This window comes from Equus przewalskii, chromosome 29, assembly GCF_037783145.1.
Source record: "Equus przewalskii isolate Varuska chromosome 29, EquPr2, whole genome shotgun sequence".
Classification (NCBI taxonomy): Eukaryota; Metazoa; Chordata; class Mammalia; order Perissodactyla; family Equidae; genus Equus; species Equus przewalskii.
The window spans coordinates 10,392,670-10,407,537 of record NC_091859.1 but is presented as its reverse complement, the minus strand read 5'-3'; the positions used below and the strand labels follow the sequence as shown (position 1 = coordinate 10,407,537).

Sequence of the window (14,868 nt, the reverse complement as noted above, 5' to 3'; positions counted from 1 at the left end):
GTGTCCAAAAGGAAAAGGGAGCTGTCCTCAAACGTGGCCGAGGTTTGCAAAGCTTAGCCAAACTCAGTCTTTGTCCTTACAGTCAAAGCGATGGGGAGTTGATTGTAGGGGAGGGAAGATGGGGAGAAGGGGAGGCAGGCAGCTTCTCAAGCTGTCTTCTCCTCCCAATGCCTTCCCCCTTAACACCCAGCAGAAAACTGCTCGGTTCTCTTTAAGCGGATGGGATCCTAACCCGCTTATATGACCTTCAAACAACACTGCATCTGAAACCACTAAGGGAATACAGAAGAATAAATATTAAGCCCTGAGGCCAAGGTCTTAATTGGTCTCAGGGCAAAACTTATAATAACCACTTTCTGTTTTGACTCCTATTCTTAGACACTACAACAAGGAAAAGGTGAAATGATTCATCCTTTAAGAATCCGAGTTCCCACGCGATGCAGAGAAGGGTTGTTTTCCAAAGTCAGCTCAGAAAAAGCAGTATAACAAATGGCAGGGGAGTCTCCCTCTCCAGAGTCGAGCGTCTAGCTCTATCATCAGCTGCGATAGTTTCACAAATACACATTATTAGCAATTTACTGGATTACAGAGAATTTGGGCCGAAATAAAGAATGAATAAAAATAAATAAAGATGCATATTCTTTCCAAGGCAAAACTGTCCTATCATGTCTGAAATCATAAAAATAAGAAACTTGAGACATAAAACCAACAATGACTGAAACCCAGGTTAGTAGGAAAAAGTCAAAAAGGACACTTCCACTTACCGAAGATCAAATGTAACTTATTTTAAATTCTCTTTGAGGAGGAACAAATTTGCTTTTTAAATGGTGAAAAAGGACCAAGCAAGGAGATTACTCAGTAATCCAATGCTCGAGCGCCAACAATCACTTACTTTGTAAATGGCAGGTAAGATCTGTTTCATTTTCAGCCTGTGAAAGACAAAGACGTCATAAACGGCTGACACTGCCAGCACAGTCACTCCTTGCTCCTTCCACAACATGCTGCATCCTGCGCACAGCCCCGTCCCCAGGAACCAGCCCCAAGTCCTGGCTGAGTAGCCTCTGGTTGAACAGTGTTTAATGTAGCAGAGCAAGGAGAGCAGAAAGAAGAGACTGGCCCCGACATCGGCCCGTCCCACGATGCCCGCCACCGCCTCCGTGTGAATGGGGTGAGAGGCAAACATCAAGCCAGCCATGAAGGTCCAGTATCCGTCCCCGAGGAGTATCTTGGAGAAGCTCGTGAAGAGACCGGTGACTGCCGCGTGCAGGAGGACATTGACAAGATGATAGCTCCAGGGGTTCAGCCCCCCGATGGCATGGTTCAGGCGAAAAGAGAGAGTGCAGAGCGGCCGGTAGGACTTGTGGCTGCCACTGTGGGTTAGCAGAGTCCCCCAAAAGTCATTGTAGAAAATGTGCGTCCATGGAGTTTCTGGGAGAAGGTCCTGATTAGTCTTGATAGCACGGCTAAAAAACAAAATGTTAAAAAAGAATCAAACATAAAATATAGAAAGGAGAAAAAAAAGAAAATACATGACATTGCTGAGATAGCCCCTTCCTGGAAAGCTTTATCGTCATGTGGTTTTATGATGAGATTCCAGGTATGCATGATTAATTACAGAAGGCTTTACATATAGATTGAATTCAGATCCTCCCCTTCATGCTTAATAACACCACAATTAGGGCTGTATTTCTTTTCCTCAAAAGCTTTCTTCCTTGTTTGAATGCAAATACCTTTGAAGAATAAATGCAGTTTCCGTCAGTGATTTAAGCCTTAACGCAGAAATTGCCAAACAACTGCCCTGAAAATCATGTGGTATCCTAGCCAAAAATGCAGATTCCAGGCCCCAGGTGATGTGAGGCCTGAGCATCTGCATTTTAAGAAGCACGGTCCCACGTGATACTGGTGCAGAGCATGCACTTACAGTGAGGACTAGTCCCCTACCAGAAATACACCTTAGATAGGATATCTGTGCCACAGCAACGCTCCTGATACACACTAATATCTGGGATCTTGATACAGGCAGGTTCTGATTCAGCAGGCCTGGGGAGGAGCCTGAGAATCCATGTTTCTAACAAGATCCCAGGTGAAGCTGATGCTGCTGGTCCATGGACCACACTTTGAGTAGCAAGAACCTAGACTGCTGGAGAGGCAAGGAAGAATGGCTCTCTATCTATCCAAATGTTTCTTCTCCTCCTTCCTTCTAGGAAACTTCAGCCTTCCCCCCTTCTGAGCTCTCACAGGACTTATTATCATCTATAGCAATCATGATGGCACTTCACTGTCCCCTGCTTTTGAGAATTAATAGTTCCAGGTTTGCATGCCTCATATTTCCAAACAGACTTCAACAAAGAATGGCCTACTATTTACTGAGCACTTGCTATCTGCCAAGCACCGTGCTGGTCTCCCTGGCTATATCTTCTCAGATAATCCTTACAATAACTGAGGAGGTGTATATTACTATATACATCTCGCAGGTGAGGAAATTATGGTTGAGAAAGATTAATAACAATGGTTCCAGCCACACTAGTTGGAAACAGCAGGGTAGAGTTTCATGGCCCACGCTCTTTCTCCAATATGATACACTTCTCAAAATGTGATCCACATACCACAGGGAGGATGTGAGAAGATACACAAACCTTGTAAAGATTTGTAATGGTTATATTTATTTTAATGTGTACTTGAAAGGAAATTTAATTACCACATCAGAGCTGGATTTCATAGACGTTTGCTGAGAATGAAGCTGTTAAAAATTAAAAAGTCAATGTAAAGATAAATATGAAGGAATCTACAGTACTGGTATATGTGGATAAGGTACAGATGTTGACAGTGGCATGTAAATGACTCAGTTTGGAGGATCCCTGCTCTAGGCCACTATACCTTTCAGAGAACAGGGCGGCATCTTGAGTCTTGTCTCCCCAGTGCGCCTATCTCTGTACTTATAGAACACAAAAGAGGCTCAAGAGTTAGAAGGAAGTAGGAATAAGACGCTCAAGGCTCCTACTCCCTAACTGGAAACCTCTTGCCTAGTCTGATGTCAGGGCTCTTTAAGGGAGTGTAGGCATTCGTGTAACTTAAGAATATGTCGGGGGAGACCTGATGACCTTTACCTCGAGCCTCTCCACCAGTTCTACCTTCCACTGTGGGGCAGGCATGATCAAAGGAATTTCCATATGAACATTACCAAAAATCAGACTAGAAAAGCCCTGGATGCTTTTAAAAAAAAAAAAGGGGGGGCCGGCCCCGTGGCCGAGTGGTTAAGTTCGTGTACTCTGCTGGGGTGGCCCAGGGTTTCGCTGGTTCGAATCCTGGGTGCAGACAGGGCACCACTCATCAGGCCATGCTGAGGCAGTGTCCCACATGCCACAATTAGAAGGACCCACAACTAAGAATAAACAACTATGTACCAGGGGACTTTGGGGAGAAAAGGAAAAAAATTAAATCTTCAAAAAAAGAAAAGCCCTGGATTGAGGAGAAACATTCCTGAGTTCCACCTCTGTAATTTACTCACTGTCTTCAGAAATAAGAAAATGCAACAGAGATTCTAACACATTAGGAAACCTATCCAAGGACACACAACCAATGAAAACAGCAGAGTCAGTACTCCGGTTGGGATCAAATGACTAGACAGTGCTGGTTCTCAACTGCTTCCCAATTAACCCCTCTGTGCTTCAGTTTCTATGATGGTAACAGTTTTACCTTGAAATCATTTAACAAACACTTGCAACTGCTCATTTATCTTCTACGGAGAGGAGCAGAGAACACTGCTTTGCAGATACATGAGTGTTTTGGAGACCTAGTGCAAATGACATCTCAGCCCTGTTAGCTGCTGTTATTACTATTCTACAAAGACTGGGGCACATCTACTAAAGTCCCTTATTAAAGTCTGCTTGATCCACAACCTCTGAAATTAGGTGCACTTGGGGGTTAGAACTAAAACAGACTGATCAGCAGTTGATGCATATCTATTCTGTGCCAAACACCATGCTAGTCCTTTTACGCAGATTATCTACTTAGGAGAACCAGCTGACTCTTCTAGAGTCACAGAAAAAGGCAGAAGGTCTATTGAAATCATGTCTCAAAAAATACTCAGTGTGGCAGGGATAGTTGGTTTTTCCCCAATGTCTCTTCTCCCCTTCTTCCATACTCATAGGAGTATGGTCATACGGAAAAGACTTCATTTCTTATCTCTCTTGCTGTTAAATATGGTCATGTAACTAATATTTGGCCTACAGCACATAAGCAGAATACTATGCACTACTTCCAGAAAGTGTCCTTAAAAAGAAAAAGCTTAGGGGCTGGCCCAGTGGCGCAGTGGTTGAGTCCACATGCTCCACCTCAGCAGCCCAGGATTCGCAGGTTTGGATCCTGGATGCAGACCTACACACCACTTATCAAGCCATGCTGTGGCAGCATCCCACATACAAAATAGAGGAAGACTGCTACAGATGTTAGCTCAGGGACAATCTTCCTCAAAGAGAAAAAAAAGGAGATTGCCAACGGATGTTAGCTCAGGGCCAGACTTCCTCACAAAAATAAAAAAAAAAAAAAGGCTTAGCATTCTTCCCTTCTACCCCTACCTCCTTCCGACTGTAGCACAGATGTAATAGCTGGAATCCAAGCAGCCATCCTGGCCTATAAGGTGTCCTTAGGGATAGAAATCATGCCCAGTAGAGCAATCAGACTGAAGGAAATTGAGCCCCTGTTACAGTAGACCACACCAGCCCTAGGCTAACTACCTCCCCATTTTGTGAGTATGAGAAATAAATTGCTATCTTGTTTAAACTGCGATATTTTGGATGTTAGCTAGTGGCAGCTGAACCTAGTCATAAGTGAAATCTTATGTTAACAGAAGACCTACTATATCACAGTGCTTTGATTTTCCATTTTGATTTTGATTTTTACAAGTCTCCATGTATTGACTGTGTATTAAGTGAATTTCCATATAAAGTGGCTGTTAAAATATTAGAAACAGATGTTATTCTGGATCCATTAAATTAAAACACCCTGCTATGACATTCATCAAGAGTCTAACCCAGAAGTAATTGCTTAAGACTTGATGGGTTATAATTAAAATTTAAAAGAAATAGGAAAAACTGCCAAACAGTGTAGTCAGAGAGAGCCGATTTCAAGTATTCAGAATGAAAACCCAACTGGGCTCTCCTAAACATTAACCTAGACATTGACGTGAATTTCTCTAATCTCAATGCAGAAACACTCATGCTAAGTCAGGGTGGTGGAAAGTTCAACAGCAAAGCATTCTGGGACAAGGCTTTGCCGATGCAGCGAGGAAAGCTGGGAAGCACGCTTCGTTTAGGACAGTACTTCACCCTAGCAGTGGCAGATCCATAAAGGACGGAGAACGACAGTCAAACCAAGTTTTCTACATGCTATCAGTTCAACACCATAACCACCTCTGTACAGACTTTTTGAGGAAAAATAAAACCCACACTTTTAAAAATTTGTTCAAAGCTGCCAGAATTTTTTATATTTATAGCAATAAATCTGGTAATCTGCAACAGCCAACATGATATACGTCTAAGTCTCACAAAACAAGGGTTTCCAAACAAAGAACAAAATTAACGATTCTCATAATTTCACTGTGAGAAAACACTTGGTTGAAGCACAGCCCTAAATTTATACTGTAGAAAAAGTTTAAAGGATAAAACAGTGTTAATAAAAGAAAAGTGGACCAGCAAAGCAACGCCTCACCCATGTGTAAAACACACTAGACAAAGGAAGACGTTAAAACACACTAGACAAAGGAAGATGTTAGCATGATAGAGTTCTCTGACAGGTGTTATCTGCTTAGGCAGGTTTTATTTAACCAATGAATATTATGGCAAAAGAACATGAAATAAGATGAAATTGTATTGGGCTTTAGTATATAAGTCATGTCACATATGCAAGTCAGTGATAAGGGATGCATTACGCATCCCTCACATCATATTAAAAAAGATATGGACCAAAGGGGCTTTAACAGAATCTGAACAATCTGCCAGCAAAATGAGAAGTAATGGTAGTTGTCCAACACTAACCATAATAGATTTTCATCCATTTGCATTTTCTCACACGAGTCCAAACTGGAAATAGTGAAACCTCTTCTGCTATTTCTCAGCCAATGAAAAACCTGAACTCAAAACAAAATTTCATGCCAACACAATTTCTGAGATTACTTCTGTGAATTGGTATTGAAAATTCAGAAAGACGCTAAGGAATTAGGAAATTTTCCACTCTGGGAGAAGTGGCGAACATCAGAGCAGCAGAGGTGAAAAGAAACAATTGTAGGCAGAATACTCCAGAGAGCACATGACTGAGACTGTCTTTGGAAGCAAAAAGATCCAGTCTCTCCAGTCTTCAAGGAGGTCTGAACCTGCTTCCAGTTTTGTTCATTTTGGCTCTTTGTTTTTTGCTGCCTTATGATTCTTCCTTTAGCAAATGTTGACAAAGGCCATCGCTATTGTAAAACTGATGAATGATGTGACACTGCTATCTCAACTGTCCTTTTGTGTGTTTCTCTCACTGCTATTTTTTTCTGTCCATTGACCTTTTCAGTCACAAACACCCACAGAAATGATGACCATTTGTCCTCGGAAGAGCAGGAATGCCACTTAGATTCTTCAAACATCAAACGGCACCCTATTCCAGAGTGCTTTCCATTGTTCTACTGAAAAGTAAGTAAAGGCCAAAATTTAAACCAAAAAAAATGTTTTTTCTAAATGATGGGTTGAAATTTGCTCTGCAAGAGAGAAGAGCGATCATGGCCTTTGTTAACCTGCCCTGCTTCAGTGCACTCCAGCATGCCCATCCACGTCCAGGAAGGGCACTGAAATGCAGTGGTTAAGAAAACCGATTCTGGAGCCAACTGGATAGGAGTCCAGACTATGAGATGGTGGATGCACAGTGTTACTTCACCTCTCCATACCTCAGTTTCCTCATCTGTAAAATAAAGATAATAACTGCACTTGCCTTATAGGATTATTGTGAGAAGTAAACGAGTTAATAAGCAAAAAGTACATGGTTATACGTAATAGACTGTGTATGTGTAATATAATATATGTAACACATGTTAGCTGCTGTCATTATTAATATTATTATCATTACCATCAACAGCAAACAACTGATGCTGGCCATCAATGCAAACACAGTGCTCTTTTATCCGTTTATGGCCTTCACAATCTATGGATCACAGTCTTAAGAATGTCACTTAAAATTCCTTTAAGCTTTAATGACACTCTCAGAACAAGACAATAAATAACAATAATTTATGAAGTCTTCTCTTTGGTCTTCAACATGTTACTCTTTTCATTCTCCTCCTATCTTTCTAACTATCCTTGGCTAGCATCTCTTCCACATTTTTCTCCCAAATGAAGATGTTTCTCTCCTGGTCCTGTCCCTTGACCTTCTTTCTTCCTACACTTTCCACCTATGTGGTCATAGTCTCTGACACCTACAACTCCAGAGATGCCTTCTCTATCTATACCTCCAGCTGGGGTGTTGCTCATGAGCTTACATTTCTAATTGCCCAGGTGATATCCACACTTGAATGAGAGAAAGAGAAATGAAATGCTGGTTCCTCTACTAACACTAGTTGTGTCACCCTTGGCCAGTTAGCCTCTCTAAAGCTCAGCTTCCTTACCTATGGTTGGTAGATAATCATAATAATACTTCTCACAAGCTGTTGTGTTAAAGATCAAACAGGGCAATGTTAACTTACAATGTTTGAAAATTACATAGCCTTGTGTAATGGACACTTGCTGTTTTTTGGACCCCTTCTTCTTCTGGTTAACAGTGTCCTGTTTTTCCTTTGGAGAATAGCCCAAATCCACTCTCAGTCCATGTGGACAGGGTAAGGCTGCCCTCACCTCCTGATGAAAGGTTCCCTCTCATATGATTTGGCCAATTAGTCTACTATATCCCCCCCATCCTTACTCCCGGCCACGACCATTAACTTAGCAGCAAGCCAGGTCAATCAGGGTCAATATAGTCCCAATAATCTAGTGGGAAGGGACATCTTCCTCTGAGAATGAGATGAAATCCTAGGGCTGCTAGGGGATTCCTTGAAGACAAAGCCTACCTAAGAATGAAGCCAGCACAAAAGAACTCAGATCAAGGAGACAAAGAGGCAATTCCTAGTGCAGCTGGATCCCATAATGCCTGAAGCTAACACTGTTAAATAAGCCAATAAATGCCCCTTACTCATAAGTGAGTTTATTCTGACATCTGCAACCAAAAGAGTCCTAACAAAACAGCACTGTGTAATTATCAAGTAATATTGTTAGTTGTCCTTTCCCTGTCTTAAGTTTACTAAGACTGAATCTAAATAATTTTCCTCACAAAAAAATCTCCTTTTTCATACAAGCCCCTCATTAAGTACCATCATTCTTCCATCACTGACATAGAGGTTATGCATGAGGGCTCCTCTCTTTGCTCCTATGTCTATTTTTAAATTGGTTAAGGACATTTTCATGCTGGTCAGGACCTCACAGAAAATCCAATACACAAGTTTCCCTGGAACCCGGGAAACTTCTGACTTCCTCTTTCTTCTGCCCTCCTTCAGGCTCTATTCCCTACCTGGATGGCGTAGCCTGCTCACAGGAGTGGCCTGTTCATTCTTCTCTTTCCTTGTTGGGCTATCAGTCCCGTCAGGGAAGGGATTATGCCTTATGTTTTCTCCCAGTGCCAAACACACACGAGGCACAACATAAATATTTGTTAAAGGAAACTGAATAGCGATCCCTCCCTGTTCTCATTCCCACTTTGATCCATTACACACACCAAAGATGGAGAAACTTCCTGAAATATAACTCTTAACACCAGCACTCTGCTCCACAAAAATCCCTCTTCATGTCCTCTTTCTTACCATAAAAAACACTCTTCCCAGCCCAGCATTCTCAGCCATCGCCATCATGACTTCCAGGCCAATCTCCCGTCACTCCTCCATGTACATCTAACGTCAGCCCAACTTCCCAACCACTAGGCCTTTGCTCAAACCATCTCTTCCCTTCCTCTGCCTGGATTGCTGTTCTTCAATCAGTTGCATCTCTCCAAATATGCTTCAATCTCCAGCATTCATTAGTGACAACCGTCTCCCCAAGCGTTTCCTAGCTACTGTTGCAAATATGCTTGATTTTGACATCGAGCACTGACCCTCTCCCATTAATGACTCTAACTTCTTACTACAATTATTAGGGATCTTAAGTGGGATGATATGTGGAAGACACTTCAGAAGGAGCAGGAGGAAACACATGTTTTGAAAGTGGGGCACAGGTGATTTTAACAGTCCCTCTTCCATCCCCTATTGAAAGTCGCTGTCCAATAAAATGGATTGATTCTGTCCTGAGAAAATGATTCACTCATTTATTCATTCATTCAGTGATGGGCTAGACATCCTAAAGGGCACTGCAGACACAAGAGTGAGCAAAATAGTCACTGACTTCAAGAAACAGTCAGCCTAGCAGAGGAGGCAAAGAAGCGCGCGGGTCATTTCACTTCTGTATGAACACTACTCCTCTAACACGAAACCCTTACTGCTATGGGAGAACAGAACAGACGTCCAACAGTCCTAGAAGGTGAAAAGCTTCCTGGAGGAAAGCATGTCTACATACATGGAGGAGTTAAAGGAAGAAGTACAGGAGGGCTGGCCCAGTGGAGTAGCGGTTAAGTGCGCAAGTTCCGCTTCTCTGCAGCCCGGGGTTCGCTGGTTCGGATCCCGGGTGCAGACATGGCACTGCGTGGCAAGCCATGCTGTGGTAGGCATCCCACGTATAAAGTAGAGGAAGATGGGCACGGATGTTAGCTCAGGGCCAGTCCTCCTCAGAGAAAAGAGGAGGTCTCGGCAGCAGATGTTAGCTCAGGGCTAATCTTTCTCAAAAAAAAGAAGTAAGGGAACTGTAGAGACCTTCCCAGCCTGACAGTCAGTATTTTCAAAGACCGTGAGGCAGGAGGGAAGGTCGTAAGCTTGGGGTCTGAACAAATACAATAGGTTGGTTTGACTGGAGTGAAGTTTGAGGGATGGAGCAGCAGGAATCGCTGGCCTAACTCTGTCTCATACTATTGTCCTTCAGAGAATAGAAAGGAATTTGGCTAGAAATCAATTTCCCCAATGGTCCTCAGGTTTGATTTGGCGATTGTCTGGTTGAACTTGCTTTATCTCCCTAATGCACTGTAAACTCTTAAGAAGTAGAAAACCATCTTTTTTTTTTTGAGGAAGATTAGCCTTGAGCTAACATCTGCTGTCAGTTCTCCTCTTTTTGCTGAGGAAGATTGGCCCTGAGCTAACATCCATGCCTATCTTCCTCTACTTCATATGTGAGACGCCTGCCATGGCGTGGCTTGCCAAGCGGTTCGTCGTAGCTCTGCGCCTGGAATCTGAGCCAGTGAACCCTGAGCCATCGAAGCAGAGTGCGTGAACTTAACCACTGTGCTACTGTGCTGGCCCCAGAAAAGCATCTTATTTATCTTTTGGAGCCTAGCACACAGTAGGCATTCAATATATATTTGATGAACTGAATTCTAATTAGAAATGATTGGTACTAATAAGCTGCACTCACCTTTTAGGAAAATTCTACATTGTTTTAAGTATATAGGGAATTATCACTTTCATCTAAAAGTACTTCACTCACTCCGGGCACTAACCTCTGCTCACTCCACGATAATTAACTGTGAAAAACTATCAGGTTAATTGGCTCACCCAAATGTCTTTGGCACTCATTTGCTACTTAACCTATAATCCCTTCATTAGAGTCCCTCTTTAGGGATAAGCCATCAGAATATTTAGAAAGTTTGAGTTAATATGCAAATATTTGCCTAACAGGGTAGGGGAATGAGAGAAATACTATAACATCTAGCGGCTCTCTTAGTTTGGGGATAAGCAAGGTATTTCAGATTCCTGGAGGAACTTAAGGTGCGGCAGGTAAATTTCAATGTAAGGTGCTGGACTGGTCGGGGCAGGGTTAGGTTTCCAGGTCCCAGTGGAAACGGAAGGTCCTGTGCTTTAGGCATGAACTTACCCTTACACATGTAACACATAACTAACTCGCTTGTTTCTATCTTGATCTCCCCTTGCTAAACTGTAGCCCTTTAGTGGCAGAGATGATGTCTTCCTAAGCAACAGGCACTTAAAATTTTTAAATTGTCAGGCTACAGACGTTGAATGAAAAGAGGCCGCAGGAGTAACAAAGAGCCTGTAGTCAGACATCCAAGGAACAGGGCCCCAAGAAACCGCTTGCTGTGTGAAAACGTAAGTGTGAGAATGCTCGGCCTTCTAACTAAAGAAATATACTTGGTGGACCGCTCTTCCATCCCTGTAGGGTTTTTTCCATAAGCAACAAAGGAGTCTTATGAGCTACATCTGACACAGCAAACCTCCTCCATGCCCCCTAAAAAACAGAAAAGTACGCTTCTGATTAAACGTGGCCCCTGCTGCTGCTGAAGTCAGCCCGAGCTGCTGGAGACTCACTCTCTTGGAGCTTCCTCAGACAAGGCAGCTCCTTCCTCCTCCCATGTCTAGAGTTTACCCAGACACTCCCTTCTCCTAGTGGAAGAAAATGAGGAGGAGGAACCAACCTGGGCTAAATATTTCTAAAGTACCTTTAGTTCCCCGGATAAATCAACGTTATCATTTTCAGAATTTCTACAGGAAATATTGAAGACAAAACTTTAAGTGACCCTGAAAGCTAATTCATAACCCATTTAAAAGCAAGCGGATCATTTAAAATTAAAACATCAGCTTCCTAAAGATGTTTTTTGAAAGTATTTATACAAAAAGCATTTTGCAAGATTAAAGCAAAAATTAACAGCATGAGATTATTGGGAAAATCAGACTCCAAGCATTTATTTTCACTGATTAAACGCATCCTCTACCTTAATGTTAGCTCCTTAACAACTTGAAATAGTTTTCATTGACTTGCAATTTGCATGATGAAAATAGTATTAATATTTTCTACACAACTATGTGTTCAGTGTACCCATATCATGCCATCCTAACATAATAAAACATTACTACACACCTCACCTCCTTCTCACTGGACTAAACTGAATCAGAGTCTCAACTCAAAAGCTTAATGAAAATATTTTTATTCTTAATATTTCCAACTTGAAATTAGTAACCACTAGAAGGGGTACTATGACGCTTTTTTGTTCCCAAAAGTTAACTCAAGCACATGAACCACTTTAGTATATTATTTTATATAATTTATGAATTTCAGTTTCATAGGATTTCATAAATTTTTTTTTTATATTATACTGTTTCCTTTACAGTGGGTCTTGAGGATTAGTGACATGTTGTAAAGTACAACTGGTTCCTTATAATTTTTCTATTGTAAAAAAATTACAAAAGTTTAACTAGTTTTTGGGGTTTTTTTGTTTTTGATGAGGAAGATTGGCCCTGAGCTAACATCTGTTGTCAACCTTCCTCTTTTTTTTTCTCCCCAAAGCCCCAGTGCATAGTTGTATATCCTAGTTGTAAGTCCTTCTAGTTCTTCTATGTAGGAGGCTGCCACAGCATGGCTTGATGAGCGGTGTGTAGGTCTGTGCCCAGGATCCGAACTAACAAATCCCAGGCCGCCAAAGTGGAGCACGCGAACTCAACCACTACACCACTGGGCTGGCCCCTTGACTAGTTTTTTAAGGGGAGAAATGAATATCTGATTACAGTTTTTTATGAAGTTCAAATCTTTCAAAAATGAATGGGTTCTATTAGACCCTAGATTCTTTGTGCTTAAGGATTTGATTATCCAAATACACTCTAAATGGGTAGGCATGGCAAGCTGAGAACACACCTCTTCAGTTAAAATACTTGTCTTCATACAGAAATGTGTACAAGAATTATACACATTTATGCACAAATTTCAGAACAGATATACTACAGTATACCGTAGTTTTCCAAACTATTCAAATATTACTTTTAAAAAACATCACATCCTTGAGGAGGGGTCCTAATCTTCACTTAAGGTAAATAGAAAAAGTGCCCTCTGGCCACGAACCCTGCTCAGGAACTCACCAAGGGTCCTCAGCCTGAGCACAGCCAGACCATGATGTTAAGGAAAAAAATTTAAAAACGAGAAACTAACATGCTCTAAGAAAACAGGCATTGGGGGTGGGAGCACATTCATGCTGCATTATCCAGATGTTTGGCTTATCTGTTAGCCTAACCTGTCTTCTCTGAATTAAGTCTTAACCAAATCACCTTGCTTTATCCACACCTTTCCTTCAGCCAAAGAGAAGAGCCAAGAAGCTTCTTTTAGCCAAATGCCTGTAATGATCCTGTGTCTTGTCCACTTAAAATCCTCCACATGCTGCCAATGTTTCCCTCACAGGTATTTATGTTACGATACCACCCTGCATTTGCATCACGCTTTTACATTTTACAAAATGTGCTCATGTTCATGACTATCTTAAATCCTTGTCACCACCCTGTAAGCAGATGTGGCCAGATGTGGACACGAGAAATTTAAGAGTCCTGCCTGAGACAACTACATCAGTATAGACGTAAGCTACCCACACCGGAATCCAAACCTCAGTTCCTCGTCTATGGGCCTCCCTGTGTTATAGACTGAATTGTGTCCCCCCGCACCAAACTCTATGTTGGATCCCTAACCTCAGTACCTCAGAATGTGACTATATTTGGAGATCAGGCCTTCAAAGAAGTAATTAAGTTAAAATGAGGCCAATAGGGTGGGCCCTAATGCAATCTTATCAGAAGACGAAATTTAGACACTGGGGGCATTCCTGCACAGAAAAAAGGACCATGTGAAGACACAGCAAGAAGGTGGCCATCTGCAAGCCAAGAAGAGGCCTTGGGGAAATCAAACCTGCCGACACCTTGATCTGGGACTTTAACCCTCCAAACTGTGAGAAAATAAATTTCTGCTGTTTAAGCCACCTGGTCTGTGGCATTTTGTTATGGCAGCCCCAGCAAACAAATACACCAGAGACCGTCCTATACAACGACGTACGCTCCCCCTGTTTATCCTTCAGCATTTCAGGGAAACTAGATTTCACATAAAAGCCATATTTCTCCTATACTATGTCTGGTGCTGTGTTTTAGGTGATAGGAGTTGAACTGCTCTGTTAGTATAAATAGGGTTTTAAGTGGTATCTTACTCTCCGTTCTACCAGGATTTATCTACGTTCTCGATCAGAGGAAAAAAATCCCCTGCTCATGCCAATGGGGCATTAACGCTAACTAAACACATGTAATAAAACACTAGGGCTACTTCGTATTTACACTGAGATTGACAAAGCTCACAAAGCACACACACGTTAATCTCATTTTATCCTCCCAATACCACTATGAAATAGGAAGCTGAGGCTGGACAGGTTAAGTTAGTTAAAAGAGAACACATACTTAATAAGAGGCAGAGAAAGACCTTGAACATTGTTCTCCAAACTACTCCATTTAACCTTCAAAGCAGCTCTGTTCCTCCACATGTACAATAAATCTTCAATGAGAAGTGTTTGCAAGACGATTTGAAAGTAAAATCCTAGTCTATTATTGCATTTTGTCTGGAATCCATATATCTGCCCTCAAGACTCAATAAAGCTATAAAAAATGCTTTTGTACCATATTCTTTTAATTTCTGCATTTCAAAAAGAAAGTCTTCTTTTAACACTAAGGAGTCCTGGAAAACGTGAGTCAAAGGAAGGTGTTACTTGTCTCCCAGTGACGGGTGAAAGAGGCAGGTTTATGAAAGCCAAAAACTAACCTATAATTTCATATTACAAAATATAATAGAAAACATATTCTGGCAGAAATTTTGCTGCCTGCATCCCTTTTCAGCTATAAAATAGTTACATACACACACACACAATCTGAGAAAGATCAGACTTTAAACATATTGCAGCAACACACATGCACAACATGAGAAG

General features: G+C 41.7%; 1 protein-coding gene across 5 annotated transcripts in view; it reads right to left on the bottom strand.

Annotated features, from left to right (window-relative positions):
• TMTC2 (transmembrane O-mannosyltransferase targeting cadherins 2) overlaps positions 1-14,868 on the bottom strand; it is a 390,871-nt gene that overhangs the window by 234,347 nt on the left and 141,656 nt on the right. For 3 of the 5 annotated variants that reach the window (XR_011534794.1, XM_070600499.1, XM_070600500.1), the window contains one exon: positions 893-1,463. Coding sequence is in view for 2 of the 5 variants with exons in the window: in XM_070600499.1 (XP_070456600.1) it covers positions 893-1,463 (571 nt within the window). In the remaining 3 variants the exon portion in view is untranslated. Of the gene's footprint in view, positions 1-764; positions 1,464-14,868 lie in introns of all 5 variants that reach the window. The other 2 variants (XM_070600501.1, XM_070600502.1) reach the window with 1 other exon arrangement.